The sequence below is a fragment of the Lepus europaeus genome, chromosome 12 (assembly GCF_033115175.1).
Source record: "Lepus europaeus isolate LE1 chromosome 12, mLepTim1.pri, whole genome shotgun sequence".
NCBI lineage: Eukaryota > Metazoa > Chordata > Mammalia > Lagomorpha > Leporidae > Lepus > Lepus europaeus.
Window position 1 is genome coordinate 56,585,187 of NC_084838.1, and position 21,778 is coordinate 56,606,964.

Sequence of the window (21,778 nt, forward strand, 5' to 3'; positions counted from 1 at the left end):
GAAATAGAAGTAACATCATAAATATGCAGATTCATGGTGAAAGAGATGGTTTATAATCAGATTTTTTCTTTTGATATATATATGTGTGTGTGTGTATGTGTGTGTATATATATATATATATATATATATATTCCTTTAATTAGGAAACTAAAACACACACATTTTTCTCTATTTACTTTCAAAATAACCTTCAAAATTATTTTTAATGGCAGAATATGTTCTATCTATAAATTTATGCTACTCTCTACTTATATTTAAAACAGAAACAGGCTTTGTGCTTTACAACAAATATAAATGGGGTAATTTGGATAATGAAAATAAATGAATAACAGCAGTACTAACAGGGCTGATCCTATTTGTGATGGCTCATTAACTCTGTACAGGATGCAATTCACTGCCCTGGATCAGGAGTTGAAAATGGTATAACTTGGAGCTTTTAGCAAAAGATGGCTGCAATAGGAAATTAACAGAAGGTCTGTTCATTCATTGGTAAGTCTGTATCCTTTCTGGTATGTACAGTTAAACCTTGCATTTAGACAGGTCATAAGGAGGAAAAAGACAATGAATGGCAGGAAATAACTCAGATACTACTGATACTAACAGCTAGGGTTTATCAAGCTCATGGTAAGCACTTTACATGTAATCGATGACTTAATATTCACAGATATCCTATTGGGTTTTTACAATCATTAGCCTCATTTTTCAGACAAGGAAAATGAGGCTTAGAAAATTGCTCAGCATCATACAGTAACGAGTGGTGCAGCTTTGAAACCCACCCAAGCAGTATGTTTTCAGAGCTTCATCCTTCCTGCACACTCCAACAACTGCTTATCTCTGACTTCATCTGGTCTACAGTGATAATGATCTATCATCCGAAGTGAAGAGAGACACCAGCACAGCCACCCTAGGGACAACTGCCAGATTCCAAGAGGGAGTGAGGGAAAGGGGAAGTATATTCAGTCAACCTATTGTTTTTGTATCATTAATGACAGAGTTAAAACCGGACAAAATTTTGGCCCCAGGGGCACAAGCTGAAGAAATAACGTCAGGAGCACAGTAAAAAATGCTGATAAACACTGCCACTCCCTGACTTCTAGTTTGCCATGAACTAGCTGTGAGATCCTGGGAAAACTGCATAGCTGAATACAGTGATATTTCTCAAGGCTTGACTAGATGACCGCAAAGGCATTGCTTTCCAAGTGCTGCTCTTTGAAGCACTATTAATGACAGTTCCTGAATTCTGGAGGGAAAAATAGTATAGGATAGTATCTTTCTCATAAGGCAAACTATATTCAACTTAAAGGTCTTTCATTCTGAAATTAGGTTCTACTAACATCTTGCTGTTAACATTTCAAGTATGAATTGATGATGGTGAAAGTATAAGGTAGAAGATCTCTTGTTTTTAATATCTTTACCTAAGAAAACTTATTCTACTCTGTAAATTTTTAAAAATTTTATTTTTATGTATTTGAAAGGCAAAGATAGACAGACAGACAGATTGACAGAGATAGAGAGCTTCCTTCTGTTGGTTTATTTCCCAAATACTGCCAACAGTCAGGGTTGTGCCAGGCTGAGGCCAGAACCTGAAACTCCATCTCTCACATAGGTGGCAGGAACCCAAGTACTTGAGCCATCATCTACTGCCTCCCAGGATGAGCTCTAGCAGGAAGCTGGGATTAAAAGCAGAGTTGGGATTTGAACCCAGGCACTCCAAGATGGGATGCAGGCATCCTAAGTAGTGACTTAACTGCTGAGCTGGCTTCTCATTCTGTAACATGTTTTGAAATGTTAGAGGGTTATGAAGTATCATATCGGGAACCCCTACTACTGTAACATTTTCCAACTCAGTATTTCTGGGTTTTCTACATTGTCACAGCACTTTACAGTTTGCTAAGCATTTTTATGTGAATTATGTCCTTGGGTGCCCTGTGATCTGTAAGATGCTCCAATTTTTCACTGATTTAAAAATTAGGGAATAGCTTGGGTGATTATTGACATCATAAATAAGAGTGTCAATTGTTAAATCAACAACAGGAGTCACTGTGCACTTGCTCCCCATGTAGGACCTCTGTCCTTAATGTGTTGTACTATGAGAATTAACAGTAAAACTAATCTTCACAAAGTACTTTATACTTTGTGTGTCTGTGTGGGTGCAAACTGTTGAAATCTTTACTCAGTATACGGTTGATCTTCTGTATATAAAGATAATTAAAAATGAATTTTAATGAATGGGATGGGAGAGGGGGTAGAAGATGGGATGGTTGAGGGCGGGAGGGTGGTTACGGGGGGAAAAACCGCTATAATCCAAAAGTTGTAATTTTGAAATTTATATTTATTAAAGTTTTCTATTAAAAATAGAAAAGAAAAATAGGGCATAGGGAACTTGATAAAGACCATACATAGAGTTTGTTAAAAAATCAAATTCCAACTCACATCTTGACCTTAGATCCTGACTAATCTATAAGTGGTTCATGAATCTGGCCACACATACAATCCAAAAGAGAGTACTTTAAATACATAGAACTATTAATCTAAAATGCCAGGGTTGGGGCCTAAGAACTGTCTTTTAAGAGTTCTCCAAGTGCTTCTGGTAGGAGTCAAATTTGGAGATCATTACTAAATGGTACCAGCCTCTGTCCTCCTGGCCTTACTCGGAGGAAAAGGAGCCTTGAAACCAGACAGCACTGCATGACCCTGGATAAGTCATACCATCTACATAGGTCTTGGTTTCCTCATCTGTGAAATGAAGATAATGATGTCAAATGCACAGAATTGTGAATATTCAAAATAAATGTATATTAACTGTCTAGATAAAGTTGTCATTCAAATATTAACATTCAATTAATAGCAATGATTCTCGAATTTCCCAGAATTAAATTTATAACAAATAGAGATAATCCACTTATTTGTGACCTTGGGACAATGTCCAGATCTCATTTTTCTACTCTGTGAAATAGAAGATCTGGTAACTGCTATAACTACTAAGCTATCTTCTGGTTCTAAAACATCTAAGGTTCTATTTTTCTATTTAAGAGTTCCCAAATAGTTTTGAGGAAGTGGTTCTTAGTAGAGGTACAGTATATATCAGAAAGTTTGTGGGAAAGATGGAATTTTTTGTTTTTTGACAGGCAGAGTGGACAGTGAGAGAGAGACACAGAGAAAGGTCTTCCTTTTGCCGTTGGTTCACCCTCCAATGGCCGCTGCGGCCTGCGCGCTGCAGCCGGTGCACCGCGCTGATCCGATGGCAGGAGCCAGGTGTTTATCCTGGTCTCCCATGGGGTGCAGGGCCCAAGCACTTGGGCCATCCTCCACTGCACTCCCTGGCCATAGCAGAGAGCTGGCCTGGAAGAGGGGCAACCGGGACAGAATCCGGCGCCCCGACCAGGACTAGAACCCGCTGTGCTCGCGCCGCTAGGCGGAGGATCAGCCTGTTGAGCCACGGCACCGGCCTAAGATGGAATTTTAAAGTATGTTTATTTTGGTGCAAAACTAAAAAATCCATGCACAGTTTTTTTCATAATATAAATTTTTTTCATCATTTTTGACTAGCCCTTGTATTCAGCAAGTATAATTGAAATAAATTGGTACTTAAGAATGATGTCTTACGTTATGCTATCATTTTATATCAAGACATAACTATATCTAAATCTAAATATTTGCTTCTTTTCCATGTATAACTTACAGATGCCTAGGCTCAAAAATATTTGAAGCATCTCACAAAAAATTATAATGAGACAAAAATAAAGCCAGAGAAATGGCTAAGAATTAACAGCAAATGGGGTAGGAAGGAAAGAAAAGGGGAAAATAGTGCAGGGAAATGAGTTTTTTTCAGAAAACTAGGAGAAGCTGCTCACAAAAACTGCACATTTAAGTTAGCATTACAATTTCTGACTGCGTTTTAAAATACGTGAAAGTAAGGGTTTTCTTATTGTTTTCCATGAAAGGCTGAAAATACTAATCATTGATATAAAGAGCCAACCTAAATGAAGGGATTTTTTTCCTAAATAAAATGGGATTTACATATTTAAACCCTTTTTGAGATAATGGTAGATACTCTAACTTCAAGTGACTAATTTCACTCATATCCTTCTGAAAAAATACATATTATATTTCAATATTCCAACTTTATTCCTCTATCATCTTGTTACCCTCTGCTCCTCCATTTGTTTTATAAAATTCACAAGAGTTTCAATCATGAAAACACAGGCTATGATGGTTATGGTGAAAAGGATCTAAAATTATACCCCTTATAAATTCAAAAGGGGTTGAAGTATTTGATGCTCCGAGTGTGATTGCTCTCAGAATAATCTGCCCCAGCTATAATCAGAATGAAAACCCCTTCATGGTTTTAGACTCAGTTCCCTTTCTGTTTCTGCTGGTAGTGCCCTGGCACAGTCTCAAGCTTGGCCACACTCTGGTTGCTGTTAGAGCCTCCAGTTTAGCTGATCTCTTTACCTCCAGGGCTTTCTACTTCATGCTTCTTATATAATAATCTTTCGGAAGGAGAGCTTTGATTATGTCTTTTTGCCCATCAAACTCTGACTTGGAATCCTGTCTGCCCTTCAAGCCTTTGTGATTTTCTCCCAATCTACTTTTTTCTTCTTACTGTGTACATTGGGGGGTTGGCCTGCTTGCCAGCCAAACTAAATTACTTATTACTGCTTAAATGCAGACTGAGTTCTTTCCATCACCTTTACCATATTATTTCCTCCAACAAAACAAAGAAAGTAATAATAGCCAGTCATAATTTCTATGTATAAGTTACAATCCTTTTCAAACATGGTCTAATTTACATTTGCCCCCAAGTCTAACATGTCAGACTCAAAAGAATCTAAGTTAAAGAGGCAGGTTTATACTTGTAACCCAAAGTCCAGCACTATCACTCAACATCTACTATATATAAAATTTATTCTTTAGTTGTTGAGATAGGATTCCATTTCAATTGCCAAGAAACATGAGGCCAGCTGGCAGGAATAGTCCAGAAAAAAAACATGCCACGTTGAACTCCGATGCAACAGAAACAAACCTAATTTGCTGTTCTGTCTTGCTTATTTTGGTTCATTTGGCAGTGTAATATAGTAGAAACAACACTGGATTAGACATAAGGAGACCTGGAATTTCTGCTATGACCAAGCATATAACATTCAGAAGATCATGAAAATGTTCTGATCCTTAGTTTTTTCATTTACAAAGTGGAAATCTTTCTTGCTTTACTCAAACAAGCAACATGTAAGAAATTATTATTCTTTTATTTACCATTTCCTACAATACAGCCTGTTTTCTATAACTCCTTTCCTCAAAATCCTCTACTATTCTCAGAGCTTTTGCAGATTCCATGATTAAGGTCCTTTCTAGCTTCCATAAAGTGAAATCCTATAATCAAATTTACATCTGAAATTTATATATCTCTTGTATATAAAGACCTTCATGGGCTGGTGTTGTGGCACAGCAGATTAAGACACCACTTGAGATGCCGGTATCCCATACTGGAGCGGAGTCCTGACTGCTCTGCTTCTGAACCAGCTCCCTGCTAATGTACCTGGTAAAGCAGCAGAAGCTGGCCACAGTATTTAGGCCCTTGCCACCCATGTTGAGGATCTAGATGCAGTTCCAGGATCCTGGCTTCAGCCTGGCCCAACCCTGGATGTTGTGGTCATTTGGAGAGTGAATCAGCTCAGGGAATGGAGGATCTCTCTCTCTCTCTCTCTCTCTCTCTCTCTCTCTCTCTCTCTTGCTCTCATTCTCTGTCATTCTGTCTTTCAAGTAAACAAATAAATCTTTAAAAACCCTTCAGTTATGTGTACATCATCTCTGTTCTCCCATGTGAGAAATGTTTGTTCATGCCAGTTTCCCAGTCTCATGATTCTAAATCTCATGAAGGTTACGTATGTTCCTGTCTTATGTTCATAAACCTTGTTTGACATCTTACCTCTCTTAGAGCAATTTAGACTATAGTTTTTCCCCTTTATATCCAAATATAAGTTTTAAGTAAGTATATTAATTTGAAAAAACAAATCACTGAGACATATTTTAATGCTTCTTCATATATTGCTGGTTGTGTAATTCAGATTCCAAAGAAAGAACATTTCAACCAATATTGTCTTGAGAAAGGAATATATTCTCAAAATGTCTACTTTGCAAAATATGAGTGTATTATTGAGATGAGCATAGAGGAAAGTAATAGTGATTCTTACTTCAAAAGCTGGGCTGATCATCCTAATCCAAAAAGTATATCTAAAAGTAAAATTGGCAATTATAGGGCAAATATACTAACTCTTTCTCACTTTACTAACTCCCTAGTCAAGGTGGAAACTAATAATTTGATATCAGAAAATAAATATTTTTATTTATTTTTAAAATAATTCTTATATATTTAAAATTTTAGTAGACCTAAAAATTAAAAACATGTATGGAGTACCATGTAATGTTTCCTTACACATGTACATTGTGTAATGTCCAATCATTGTAAGTATATGCATATTTCAAGTATTTAACATTTCTTTATGGTGAAAACATTCAAAACCCTATATTCTAGGTTTTTTTTTTTAAATAGAGAAATGTATAGTGCATTAACATTATCTATAGTTCCCCACTGTGTAATAGAATTCCAGAGCTTCTTAATCCTGTCTTGCTACAACCTAGTACATATCAACCATTCTCCATTCCCCACATTTTGTGAGATCATCTGTTTTTAGACTATGTATATAAGTGAGATCATTTGATATTTGTCTTTCTATGCTTGGCTTATTTCACATAAGGTAATGACCTCTGGTTCTATTCATGTTATTTAAAGTGATGAGATAACACCATTTTAATGGATGAGTAATAGCCCACTGTATATATGTACTGTATTTTCTTTATCCATTCATTAGTGGCTGAACACTTATGTTGTTTCCACTTCTTGTTTACAATAAACATGGGCATGTGGTTGTCTCTTGATGGATTTTATTTTTCTTGCATATATGTATAGGAATGGAATTCCTGGATCATATGGTTGTTCTTTTTTTAGTTTTTGCAAGAATCTCCATACTATTTTCCACATTTCCATCAATAGTGTGCATGGATTCCCTTTTCTCCACATCCTCACCAATACTTGTTTTTATTTTTATTTATTTTTTTTATGATTTTGGTAATCCATCTTAGTGGTTTGGGGTGGTATTTCATCACAGTTTTGATTTTTATTTCTCTGGTGATTAGCATTTTTTCATGTACTCATTGGTCATTTGTAAGTTTTCCTTAGCAATCAAACCTTTTTTGTTATCCTGCTTTAAAGATTTACCTTCTGAAATTTGATTTAGATGACATAGCCAAATCTTTCTCTACCATTTATCTATGTTTTCAACACAATGGGGGTTAGAACAAAGGAGAAACAAGTTCTTTTATAGTATGATTGGAGATTTTAGAGTTAGTTTTATCTGAATTATTTTGAAGTTCTAGATAAATGAAAATTAATGCCTACAAACAAACATGCACACATATACATACAGACAAAACCTAGTTAGAGGCAATTTCAAAGTCTAGTATATAAGTAATATATAATATTCAAGATTTTTTATTTAACCATATTCAAGTGACACTCTGAAAAGAAACTCTAATCCACTTTTCCTTATACAAAATAAAACAATCATACTTTGCAGCAAAATTCAGCCTCAAATTTCAAATCTGTCGCCATTTATAAATTGTAGGAAGGGTAAAAGCGAGTGATTCAGATGATAAAACTCTGCTACAACCGTCTAGACAAATGGAAGAAAAGAAATCTGCACTTACTTGGCATAAACCACTGATGCACATATCCAGAGATTCTGTATAGCAACGGGTACCATCCAAGACTTTCGGTGCTAGTTCAACAATCAAGGTCGTTCCTTTGGCTTGGCATTTGAGTGAACATGGGTTGTCAGGGTCATTAGACACAGGAAGCCATTCATAAAATTGGCCATGGTGCTTGACATCGTTATGAGCTGAGCATTGCTGAGCCCGGAAATCACCTGCTTCTGGTGGGCAGTCCTGGAGAAGAAAGGCAGGCAGGATACAGATTAAGAGGACAGCCCCACACAGAAACCTGGGCCAGGAATATGGTTTGCTTAGGTCTGAGAAAACTACGTAAATGTCCTGGTTGTTTCAGATGGACCTTACCATATCATCATGGATGCTCTATGATTATTGAATCTAAAAGCAAACATTCATAGAACAGCATTGCCCTGTGTTTTATAAAATGGGATTCTTGACTCTGTTATGAAACCTTAGTGGCAGTATTAGGTAGCATTTAAGGTTCTGGAATTTCAGAGAAAAAACATTCTTTTCTTCCTAGGTAAGCTGATGTATAAACAGATACATGTTTTGGAAGAACATAAAATCATTTATGATGAACATAAAATGTAATATCTCAAGGACATTTTATTGTTTTTATTATATATGTTGATTAAAAGAAAGTAATAAATGAAAATAATAATATCTGCAACTTAGGGATAAATATGCTGGAACTCAACGTGGCTCAAGTGATTCTTAATAATGTCTGAAACAGGGGCCGGTGCTGTGGCGCAGTGGGTTAATGCCCTGGCCTGAGGCGTTGGCATCCCATATGGGTGCCGGTTCTAGTCTTGGCTGCTCCTCTTCTAATCCAGCTCTCTGCTGTGGCCTGGGATAGCAGTGGAGGATGGCCAAGGTCCTTGGGCCCCGCACCTGCGTGGGAGACCTAGAGGAAGCTCCTGGCTCCTGGCTTTGGATGGGCGCAGCTCTGGCCATTGCGGCCATCTGGGGATTGAACCAGTGGATGGAAGACCTTTCTCTCTCTCTGCCTCTCCTCTCTCTGTGTAGCTCTGACTCTCAAATAAATAAATCTTTTTAAAAAATGTCTGAAGCAGTATGATTAAAATTGATGACTTATAGCCGGCACCGCAGCTCAATAGGCTAATCCTCCACCTGCGGTGCCAGCACACCGGGTTCTAGTCCTGGTCAGGGCACTGGATTCTGTCCTGGTTGCCCCTCTTACAGGCCAGCTCTCTGCTGTGGCCCAGGAGTGCAGTGGAGGATGGCCCAAGTCCTTGGGCACTGCACCCACATGGGAGACCAGGAGGAAGCACCTGGCTCCTGGCTTCTGATCAGCATGGTGTGCAGGCCGCAGCGCGCAGGCCACAGGCCGCAGCGGCTATTGGAGGGTGAACCAATGGTAAAGGAAGACCTTTCTCTCTGTCTCTCTCTCTCATTGTCCACTCTGCCTGTCAAAAAAAAAAAAATTGACGACTTATTAGTTTCTTAACTGATGGGATACAATTTAAAATCTTTGAAGAAGATCCATAAATAGATAATACATGTCTGTGTTATACATGATATATGCTTCTTTATCATGAGAAATCAAACAAAAAAATACAACCTGCAAAACCATGCTATGAATTACAAAATAGGTAAATTGTTTCAAACCATGACAGGCTACATAAGCCAAATTTAAGTGTGTTAACCTGAAAAGAACTGCTCTAAGGGACTGTTCCATCTGTTCTAAGATAAGAACACAGATGAACTATTTAACATTACCTCTTCATTGACTCATGTTCCAAAGACAAGACTTGGCCTAGTTTACACATTCTATCAATATCTTCTTAGATCTCACTTCCTAACTTCTGCACTAAAATAACTTTGTAGTGAACATCACCCCCCATACTTGACACGTACACTTTCCGAAATTTCCCCACCTGACACACTATGAAGTCTCTGTCAAAATGTTCTTTCCCTTGCTTAGTTTTTTTTTTTAAGATTTATTTATTTATTTGAAAGTCAGAGTTACACAGAGAGAGGAGAGGCAGAAAGAGGGAGAGAGAGAGGTCTTCCATCCACTGGTTCACTCCCCAATTGGCTGCAACGGCCGGAGCTGCGCAGATCAGAAGCCAGGAGCCAGGAGCTTCCTCCAGGTCTCCCACAAGGGTGCAGGGGCTTTCCCAGGCCATAGCAGAGAGCTGGATTGGAAGTAGAACAGCCAGGTCTCAAACTGGCACCCATATGGGATGCCAGCGCTCAGGCCAGGCCGTTAACTAACTGTACCACAGCGCTGGCCCAGCTTAGTAGTTTTAATAAATCTCACTTTCTATGATCTACAATGTTTGCCTGGTGGTCATTGCATGGGGATTTCCACTGTGGAACTGATAATTTAATTAAGAATGTTTAAGTAAAATACTTTCATTTGCATAATACCTCTCCGATTTTCAAGAGTCACTGGATTAATAAGCAGCAGAGAACAAGTAATGTACAAGAATATGGAGAAAATTATTAGGAACAACCCCAAATACCTCTCATAATTAATCTACTGTTTTCTACAAATATAAGTGAACCAGCTACAAGGGAATTCCAGGGTCAGGCTGAATCACCTTTGTATTAAAATAATAAAGGAAAGATACAATTAAGTCCTTTTAGTGTGAACCAGATATAATTTTCTATCTTCCTAATTCCAACAAAGCAGCATCAATTACATTTTAAAATCAATGATGCTACATCATGGTACAAACACAAAGCTCCAGAGTCTCTTAGGAGTGAGCCCTTTGGTTTGACAAAATGTGTTGATTCTTCCCATCTTTCCTAAAATGAATAAAACTCAAAAGCAGTCAAGGATATAACTAGCACAACATGAAGTTAAAAGACCTTTAGGTCTTCTTTTCTGTGGAAAAAAGCAGTAAACATATCTGGACGTATTGAGAACCAGCATGCAACGCAGACAGTCGTTTTTGTTTGCAATGAACTTTTATGTAATGGCTTTGAGAATACCTATTTTAGGTGTGGAGATCTTTCCCAACTGGAGAAATATCTCTGAGGATAACAATGTTCACCAGTATCTTCATTCTTACTATTACTGTCTTTCCTTTTACCCCTGTTTTGTAGAGGTAGGAAAATATATTTTGTAAAGTTGAGAATGCACTTAAATCCTGGAGTTCAAAGTTGGAACCTGAATTTGAACCTTTCTAATGTTTGAATTTGTTTGTACTTGGCAAAATGCAACTTCCTATTTTAAGAAAAGGACTTAAGAAGACTTATAAAACAGGTTCAGAAAGCTTCTTGGACATCAAATAGCTCTTACAAAATAACATTTTGATGATTTAAGTGTAAATGAATAAGAAACATATGAATCAAATTTGCCTTGAAATACTCATGTTTAAAAATTAAGGGAAGAAGGATTTGGCAAAACACTCTTTGTTTGAACCCAAAACATCTTAAACATAGCTCGAGATACTCATTGAAAGCCTAAAACAGCTGGGATCATCCAGCTGCAGGGGTGGAAACTTAGGCACAGTCATTGTAGCCTCTTCTTCCACAAGCAACTGAGTAATAATAATAATAATATTTGTATAGACATTTGCCATATAAGAGTTTTTAGTTTTTAGTTGGTCCTTGAAACTACTATACTTCCTTTGCATCATCTTTGAAATAGCTTCTGGAGAGATGCTTATGATAGGTACCACAAGTCATCTGTTGTGACCATGAGGATGAGGGTTGGTTTTCCCAGAGGTATACTGATGTAGAATATGCTGAACTGCTACAATGTGAGATTTCTGCTCTGATAAATATTAGTGATAGGAATAACAAACTTTCAATTGGAATATTTCAAATCAAGACTAAAATAAATTATGCTTTACATATTTTTGCACTGAACATGGCTTGTAGGCAGTAAGGTGAAGACAACATTGCTAACAAGTCTAGTGGCTATTTGAGCCAAATAATCTTACCACCATCCTTGCCAAGAATATGGCAAAAAAACAAATCATAGTATAGGAAAGGACCCCAACTTCTAGACCCTTATATCTCTAGAATCGCCATCAAGTGGAAAGGAAACAAGAGAAAGCAATCTGTTCTATGCTCCCCCTGATCTCCCGTCTCTTTCCAACGAACGCTAATACACCTGTGGGTTGACAGCTATGTGTCAGAGTCCAAAAAATGTGTTTTTTCTCTGACATAATCGGATGACCCTACGAATTCCTGTATTTAGTCACTTGATATAATAGTTTTTCTCTCCAATTTTAAGTACTCTATCCCAGCTATATCCTAACTTTCTTGGTTAAAAGAATAAAAATAAAATCTGACCTTTTATTTGCTCCCAATATAATTAATTCAGAAAGTCCATGGAGTTCTGCCATATATGAATCCAATTCAAAACATTTTCTGATTAATCAACTAGCCAGTGGGAAAGATAAGATGGATCCCAGATGTCCCCTGATGATGACAGGTAGATCAGATTACACTAGGGGACAGTGAAAGGTCAGCTTCCCAGAGTGTAGTCATTGGGCAAAATGTGAAAGATGCTATCTCAGCAACTAAGGTGGCAGCATATAAAAGGCCTTTAAAATGCTTTTGGAAAAATATACAGACTATGGATTCATGGTCAGGAAAAGCATTAATTTTTATTTTCATTCTTTTTAGAGGAGACATTTTCCTTTTAGAGGGGATCTCTCTGTTTTACCTCTGCTCTTAAAATTCAGTAGTTGAACTATTCTGTTATTTTCTGTTTCATTTAATTCATTATATGAGTGCCATGTTACAAATATGCTAAGTCTGTGCTTCTATGCTTTTATTTGTAAAGTTGACATTAATGGCTGATAGTATATATTAAAACAAAAACACTAGAAACTAATTTCAGATGATGGCCATATGCACTGTAGTAACTAAAAGAAATTGATCCTGGGGCTAAGGTTGTGGTGCAGTGTGTTAAACCACCACTTCTGATACTGGAAACCCCTAAATCTAAGAGCTGGTTCAAGCCCTGGCTGCTCTGCCTGTAATCTAGCTTCCTGCTAATGTGACTGGGAAGATAGCAGAGTATGGCTTGGGTGCTTGGGCACTGCCACCCGTGCAGTATACAAGGATGGAATTCCTGGCTCCTGGCTTCAGCCTTGGTCTCTCCCTCTCTTTGTGTTGCTCTGCCTTTCAAATAAATAAATCATTAAAAGAAAAATCTGTCCTTCTGACCGCAATTACTCTTTTCTGGAACTGTTCTAAACTGTATACCATCTCTCCATACTGTGCTAATGCCTGTCCTTCACAGAACTTCCTGTTCAAGAAAACAAAAATTAGAATTGCTTAGTAAGGCATCATCTATTCTTTTTCAATTTTGGGCCACCACTTTAAGATAAAAATATAATGAGAACTTTATCCTTGGGGCCAGCGCTATAGCACTTCAGGTTAATACCCTGGCCTGAAGTGCTGGCATCCCATATGGGCACCGGTTTGAGACCCAGCTGCTCCTCTTCTGATCCAGCTCTCTGCTATGGCCTGGGAAAGCAGTAGAAGATGGCCCAAGTCCTTGGGCCGCTGCACCCACGTGGGAGACCCGGAAGAAGCCCCTGGCTTTGGATCAATGCAGCTCTGGCCATTGAGGCCAATTGGGGAATGAACCATTAGATGGAAGAACTCTCTCTGCCCCTCTTCTCTCTGTGTAACTCTAACTTTCAAATAAATAAATAAAATCTTTAAAAAAAAGAGCTTTATCCTCTATCTCAAGACTTTATAAGATATCATTTTACCCCTAAAATATTAGGAATCTCAATTTATTGATGCTACAACAGGAAAAGGTGACCCCAAAATGTTCCATAGGAATTTATTATAGAAATAAATGGATGGAGGATCTAGAAATATTCCATTAAAGCACTCAAATTTCCCAGCACATTTATGTAAATGGTAGGTTGCTTCTTTTATTTATATTGGTCTTATTTTGGACTTTCTGTTTCTTTAATTCAAAGTGAGGTGAAACCACTGAACAGTAAATATCCCTTAATACTTCCCAATCTATTATGATGTTTTATTCTCAGAAACATAACCAATGCTTCAGTTTCTATTTCCAAGTCAGAACCCCTCTCTCTCGAATTCTAAGTCTGTACACAATTGGCCCTTAGTATCTGCAGGGTCCACATTTAAGGATTCCACAAACCATGGATTGAAAATACTTGAAAAAAATTGCATCTGCAATGAATATGTATAGATTCTTTTTTGTTATATTATTCCCTAAACAATACAATATAAAAACTCCTAACATAACATTTAGATTTTATTATGTTTTCTAAGTAATCTCTAGATAATGGAGAATATACATAGATTATATGAAATACTGTACTATCTTACATAAGGGATACAAGCACCAGTGGATTTGGGCACCCCAAAGGGGTCCTAGAACAAATCCCCCATGGATACCAAGGGATGATTACATACAATTGCTTACTCATCTTCTGTATTTCTAAGATATCAACAGTTCATGAGAAACCTAGACTCATGTTCTTTCCCGCTGTCCCACTGATTCTGTTCCCTTTGCTCAATTCCCCATTCCACCCATTCCAGTTAATGTCAACTCTACTATTTTTTTTTTGGGGGGGGGGGACAAAAACCTTATAGTAGTAGTTCTCAAACTTAAACAGGTATGAACATTACCTGGAGGGCTTGATAGAACACAAGATTGCTGGCGTCTCACTCATCAGAGTTTACATTTCAATAGATCTGGGGTGAGGTCCAGGAATTTGCATTTCAAACGATTCCCAGAAGTGGCTGAAGTTGCTGGTTTGGTAACCACACTTTGAGAACTGCTGTCTCAGAATCATCTTTGCTCCCCACATCCAATTCACCAAGAAGTGGAGTTCAATACACAAAAGTATGCTGCATCTGACCACAAGCAAGTCCAAACCACCATCGCACCTTCTTGCATTCCTGCAGCAGTTCCTTAACTGATCTCCCTCCTGCTCTTGCTCGCCTAGGGGCTTCTGTCAACACACCAGCTAGAATGAGCTTATTAAGCTTAAAGTAGGTGATGTCACTTTTCTGCTACAACTGTGATAGCTCCTCACTTGACTCAGCTTAAAAGCCCGAATCCTTGTCTGAAAGACCATCCTGTTGGCCTATCACAGCCTGCTTTCCTGGCTGACTTGGCTGTAGTCACCTCTACTCACTGCTACCTCTTGAATACCTCAGGAACACTCCTTTAGGATACTTCCCTTATCTTATTGCCTCTGCCTGAAATTCTCTCTTCCCAGATTCTAGTAGTAAATTACATCAACTCCACCAAGTCTTTGCCCAAAGAATACCCTCTCAATGAGGCTGGCCCTGATGATATAAAACGGCAACCCTACTGCCATTGAGTTCTCTTTATCCTGCTCAACGTTCCTCTTGTCCCTAACACTTAATCACCATCAAGTGTACCATATAAATTACTTATGCATTACGCTGACATTTTATTGTCTGTCTCTTTCCATTAAGGTCTGACCTCCAAAAAGACAGAAATTGACTAGTTGGCTTGCTGCTGTATACCAGGTCGATTTGTTGAAGGGATAGCTGGCCAACATGTTAAATAAATGAAACAGAGGTCATATTTTTCATTGTGGAAACTCTGATTCTCTTTTCTGAAATCTTTTAAGAATTTAAATCATGATGGTTTTATAATTAATGGAACATCTCATTTTTCTTTTTTTGTTAAAAAGTTAAAAGTAATCTAAACATTTCAGACACTGGGAAAATTGAGCAGAGAGTCTTGCCTATTTTCTGAATAGGCAGATTGATATTTCCTCCCCCATGTAAACAAATTTAATAGGGCAATATTAAACAGCATAAAATGTGCTGAACTCATTTATTATTCAAAAAATAGCCAGACATTTGTAAATTTTATATAACACTTTCTGTTATATACATGCGCTATAAAGTGCTAACATTAAGGTACTGAGTTTTATCCGCCAAATTTTGGCCACCTGCTTATACTAACATCAACATCATCATCAAAAGCATTTATTTGTGCAAGACTGCTAGCTGCTATGTAAAATGAAATTAAACAGACATAGTCCCTGCCCTGTCTAGACAGTCTGTATGGATACAATTCTATTATATTTCAAGAACATAATATTTAAATCCCTAACACATCACTATGAGTGCAAAGAACAGAAACTGGGGTGGATTTTGGAGAGTGGTGCCATAGTAGGCAAAGACCATTCTTGGCTCATTTTTCCTCCTTTATAAAAAAGCCAAAAGATTTTTCAAACCAGAATTAAATGGCTTAGAATACCATATTTCAATCCATGTTAGGTAAAGTTTTAAAGTTTTTGTCCTGTTCTCTTTTGTTTTTCCTAGCACAAAATGCCAAATTTTATCATTTTATATTTTTATCATTTATCATTTTTATCATTTATATTTTATCATTCTATTATTTGCCACAACATTGCCCCCCCAGCCTATACTCTCAGTACTTTTAGAAAAATAATATATTCAAAGGAAATGAGTATCTATGAAAATTAATCAGTATCTTAATCACTTATTGTGGATAAGCCTCATGCTCAACAAAATAGTATCTTTATAACTTTGTAACCCTGTAAAATAATATGGAATCTCTCTCACATGTTCAAAATTTTGAATGCGCCCTACAATCTGTCTTCTATGGATGTACTAGTTACTGGTTTATTTAACAGGTTTGATCTGCTATTCCTCAGGTACAGATATAAGTATATTTCTTCAGGTCCAAATAGAAGAAATACAAAAAAAGATACAACAAATCATCAACACAACACTACTAGCTCTCTATATATTTGCAAATAAATGCTTTGCCTGGGTAGTTTTTAATGCCTACAGGCACCTGAGAACTGATCTATGTAAAAACATTTAAAACATTTCATATTAACAGTTCATGCTTTTCCCCCTTTGGGTAACTTTTATTTCAGTAATTTTATTTTTTTTTCTTCTTTGAACAATGCATACTTTTGGAATCTCATTCCCCAGAGGTATTTGTAAGACTGGTTGTAGTTTATCATGTTAGACTCTTAAATTCTCTCAATTTTGAAAATATTCATTGCTTGAGGCTTTTTATTATTTTTATTCTTTTTCTTTGAATTAGATTCAATTTAGCAGTATCTTTGCTTCAGTAAGCATTTCTGATTTTTAATATTTTTTATTCTAGTCAAAAATAAGTGTTTTCTTCCCTCTCTAAAATTAGCATATAAGAGGGAGGTAATTTGTTACCCTTTTTCTAACAGGGCATACTATTTCATTTTATAAGCACATAACTATACAATATTTTGTTCTCAGATCGCAATTAACAAAATATTTGTGGCAGAGTCAGCTTGGGGAAAGACTAGTGTAGAGGAGTTTTAGATAAATACTTCAGCAGTCACTACTGCTTGGGAGTGTTGCAAAACAAGTTCTTTGTACTTCTATTTATAAGTGGCAAAGGGTGAGATTGATAGGTTGTAACAGAGTACAAATATGGAGACCAGAGTTGCTTCCTGGAACTGGGAAGTTCTCATATTAGTCACATATAAGAAAAGTAGAAAAAAACATTATCTAGCACAAATGCCATAAGAGACAATTTGGATAGACTCTAGCATTCTCTCTTCACCATCTGTCCTTCCCAATCTCTTAACAAACCACCTGATGTTCCCTGCAGCTTAACTTTTTTTGGCCATGAATGCGTCCTGCCAATGCTGTATGTTTTCCTGGGTGCTGTATCTAATCAATATTGCTTTTTAAAAGCAACTAATACAGGACCATAAATGAAATACCCCTGGGCACTCATCTTATAAAATTTGTGGAGCAAAGAATTTAAGGTTAATCTGGGTCAGTTCTTGCAAAGTCAAGGTCAGGCTCCCTTTTGAATCATTTTCACTATGCAGTCAATTTACTGAAGAATCGGACTAGGATTAGAAATACTTCTCCACTGGGAGAAGGCTCCAAGTCAATTGGGTGCAAGAGAAAATCATCTATATGCCAACCCGTGAAATGGACTAATGGCTTTCCTCTCTTGGATTCCTGTCATCCTGACCACTAATGCAAATCCTCCTGTCAAGCAATAGGATAATATCTTATGTCACATTTTCAAAACAGAGGAAATAAGAATGCTCAAACCTTCCTAGGATACCAGTGAAGATAATCTAGTTTTTTCTTCTAGACATTGGCATGAGGGGAAAGAGATGGGATTACCATGGGCCGAGTGGAAAGAGTTTAATGACCCTACCCCCCCTTCATTCTCTAGTGGCTTTAATATCACTAGATCAGAATCCATATTGTATACACCTAAGCTTATGGTTAATACAACATTTTTTGATCCTATAAAATAAGTATCCACAGGTTTCTAAGAGTTTCATCATAGGTATGGTCACAACATTTTCCAAATCAAATGTTAGGACCCATGCTTGCTGCCTCTAGAAATACTTTATTTAATCAAAGTGACTTTTATGAATATCTTAACATACAAGTCTAATTCAGCAAAATCATGTGCCAAATTTACTGGGTTATAAGTTTATGGATGACAACATTCAACTTTATTCATATGTGCTCATACTTCTAAGTTTGTTGATCTTGGAGCATGAATACACTTTAAGAAACTAGAAAAGAATTAGAGAAATGTGTTTTCTGATATCCAAAAGCAAGTGTTTTTAGGTCATCCTTTGAATCTTAAAGCTTAGCCTCCTCAGTCCAGCTTGGACATGTGGACTGCTATGCTCCTAAGTTAATATTCCTTTCTTCTTTCTGTTAAAGCTCCATTTCTTTCAGTAGGTTGCACACAGGTAAGAGTACAGAAGAAAGCAAACTGAATAAACTTATCAAGAGTTAGGTTTGCATCACTAATAATGGTTTTTACTAATTCACTTTTGATGACTGTAATCTAATGTGTTCAAAAAACAGAGACACTTACTAAGCACCAGCCTAGAGTAAGAAGTCATTTGTGGTCCTTCCCTTCATGATGCTTACAATGTAATATGAGAAGACAGATGCCGGAGACCATAAGCCATGCTTTCATTCTAATGGTATAATTACAGGCAAAGTTGCAGAAAATTCAAAAGGGAGGATTATTTTTGGATAAATTAAACATTTTTTTCTATTGTGTCTCCCCTAAAGGTTGAATCTGGGAAAAGTAGCAAAGAAAAAAGAATGTCAAAACTGTTTTTTGCCCTCAGATCATCAGTATGAGGGGTCTTCAAAAAGCTCATGAAAATGTGTGTTATGATAGAACTAGATGTAGACTTCAAATTTTATTTGCACCAAAAGAAACTAAACTTTTCACTTCATTTTCCACAAACTCTTTGACATATCCTTGTAATACTTACAGATTCCGAGACAAAACCATTTCAGTCATTTTTGTGTGTTTCCTTCTTTCAATATGGTGTGGCAATGCCGAAAATACCACAGAACGTTTCTGCAGGAAGTATAACTCTGCCTATTTTCGAGCTTCATTTCTCCTCATTTCATTTCATCCAGCCCACACTCTGCATTGGAATACTTGCCACTCTCTGTGCTTTGCTACTCTGGCTGACATTAGCCAATATCCTCATATTCCCCTTTCCGATTCTTTCAATTCTTTCGGAGGTCAAGTATCATTTCTTGGGCTCCCTCCCCAACTCCCTCTCTTCAGCCTGTGTGAGGCAAATCCCTCTGGGATGAACTTGCCACATTGTTGGTTTTTCTTTCAGTGTCTTCCATAACAATGAAAGCATGAGGCTATGCTATATCCCAAGAGTCTAGTCCAAGCCAGGCATTAAATGTATGTATCATAATATATGTCAAATAACAAATGAAGGGACTTCCCCTTGACAATTCATTAGACTAGGTAGTCCATTACAGATCATCTAAAAGTAGACTAGATTTAATAAAAAATAAAAATGTAAAAAATGTTAAATACATAACTGAACTGGTAAGGAAGGTTCCTCTGATACCAAACACTAATGAGAACATGAATCCAGAGCAGAGTTGATGGAAGTTGGTTCTTCAGGGTCTGTTGGTTGCTAGTTGTTTAGGACTTTCCTTTTTACTAGATTCTTAAGAACAGGAAGAAGGAGGGGATAAAGTCTATGGACTGACGCTCTCAAAGAGGATCAAGATTGATTTACAATGCCAAACACTGAGGCAAATCCTCAGATAAAGAGTAAAGTAAGAAAAAAAAAAACACTCATCTCCCAGAACAGGCCAAATTGTAGAGAAAGTTAAGAAGAGTAGTGACAGCCATAGTTCAAGGGGAAAAGAGATGAATAGTGGGTCACAGAGTTTTTAGGGTTGTGGGACAGCTCTGTATGACACTGTGCTGGTGGATAGACAATTATGAGGGACATTCAAAAAGTTCACAAAAATGCATATTATGAAAAAAACTATGCACAGATTTCAACAGCTTTTACTACAAAATAAACTTATAATTTATTTCCATTTTCCACATTTTTCAAGTATCCTGAATGTCATTACACATTTTTGAAAATACACAAAAGAAATAAGACAAGAGGGGACCCTAATGTAAACTCTGGATTTTGGGTGGTAATGATTGGCAATGTGAGTTCATCAATTACAATAAAGGTATTGCTCTGGTTGGGGAAGTTGATAATCAGAAGGCTATGCATGTAGTGGGCAGGGGGTTTATGAGAACTTTATTTTCTACTCCATTTTTCTATGATCCTAAAACTGCACTGAAAAAATAAAGTTTATTTGAAAAATAAAATGGACTGATACAAAGAAACAAGCCAATAAAACAACACCAAAATTCCCACTTGGATCCAGATAGAGAAATAATAATCTGCCTATCTCAAGCTGGCTATGGGTGAAGTAGGGAAGTAAAAGTCATTTCTAACAAGTGGATTTATGATGGTATGGGACACACTCACTTGAGTAGACAGTGGAGAATCTGTTTTATAATAATCTTGGGTTAGCTTTGGGTCACCATCCCATTTAAACATCATCTTTTTCAAAAGTCAATGTAAATTCTCTGCAAGTGTATCTTGTATATATGACCCAGATCACAATGAATACCCTCTTAAATGTCAAAAATCATGAAAGCGCATAGGAATATCATAAAACATGAGGAAATGAGGGGCCATGAAAATGAGACAGCAGAAACAAAGTTAGACCTACAAAAAATTCAGATAGTAAATGTCAGACACAATATAAGAAAATCTAAAGTGCTTATCAAAATTTTTGTGAAAATAATATTGAGAAACAGGCATTTAGTCTGGAAGTTGAGACACCATTTGGGTTGTGTGTATCCCATATTACAGTGCCTGGGTTCAAGTCCTGGCTCTGTGCTCCTGATTCTAGCTTCATTCTGATATGTACCCTGTGCAGCAGCAGATTACATAGTTGGGCCTCTGCTACCTATGTTGGATACTTAGACTGAGTTCCTGGCTCCTGGTTTTGGTCTGACCCAGTCTTGGCTGTTGTGGGAATTTAGGGATTTAACCAGGAAATGGAAATCTCAAAATCAATCAATCAATCACTCTCTCTCTCTCTCCCTTTCAAATAAAAAATTCAATAATATTGAAACAATTAATGGACAGCAGGTGTTGTTATGTACATTTTGAAAAAGATCCAAGAAGAACTCATGTAAATAAAAATATATAAATGTTTCTAGGAACTCAATAGGTGGAATAAAAAGCTTATTAGATATAATTTGTAGAAACAAATTGCTAAATAAAAGAGAGTGTTGAAGAAATTATAGAAAATGCAGCACAAAGAGTAAAGGTTACATAAAGCATGAACAACAGAATAAGAAATGTGAATTATATACAAAAATAGTTTAGAGAATTTTTCAGAATAATTACAAAATACAAAGCCTCAGAGTCAGAAGTCCAATAAGAATCAAATAGGATAAATAAGTGACTCATTCCTACACAAATAACAGTTAACTAGAGGATATCAACATAAATTAAAGATGTCAGAGAGAAAATATAAAGGGAGAACAATTAGAGCACCACTGGCTTCTCAACAGCAACTTCAGAAGTTAGAAGTCAGTTGACAATTACCTTCAAAGGGCTGAGGAAAGACAACTGTCAGACTAGAGCTAATTTCATACCAAAACTAGCTGTTG

At 36.9% G+C, this 21,778-nt stretch overlaps 1 protein-coding gene across 4 annotated transcripts in view; it reads right to left on the reverse strand.

The window, feature by feature from the left end:
• The window catches only part of ADAMTSL1 (ADAMTS like 1), a 475,795-nt gene that overhangs the window by 371,332 nt on the left and 82,685 nt on the right, over positions 1–21,778 (reverse strand). For all 4 annotated transcript variants that reach the window (XM_062208161.1, XM_062208159.1, XM_062208160.1 and 1 more), the window contains exon 4: positions 7,768–8,004. In XM_062208161.1, the coding sequence (XP_062064145.1) occupies positions 7,768–8,004 (237 nt within the window). The remainder of the gene's footprint in view (positions 1–7,767; positions 8,005–21,778) is intronic.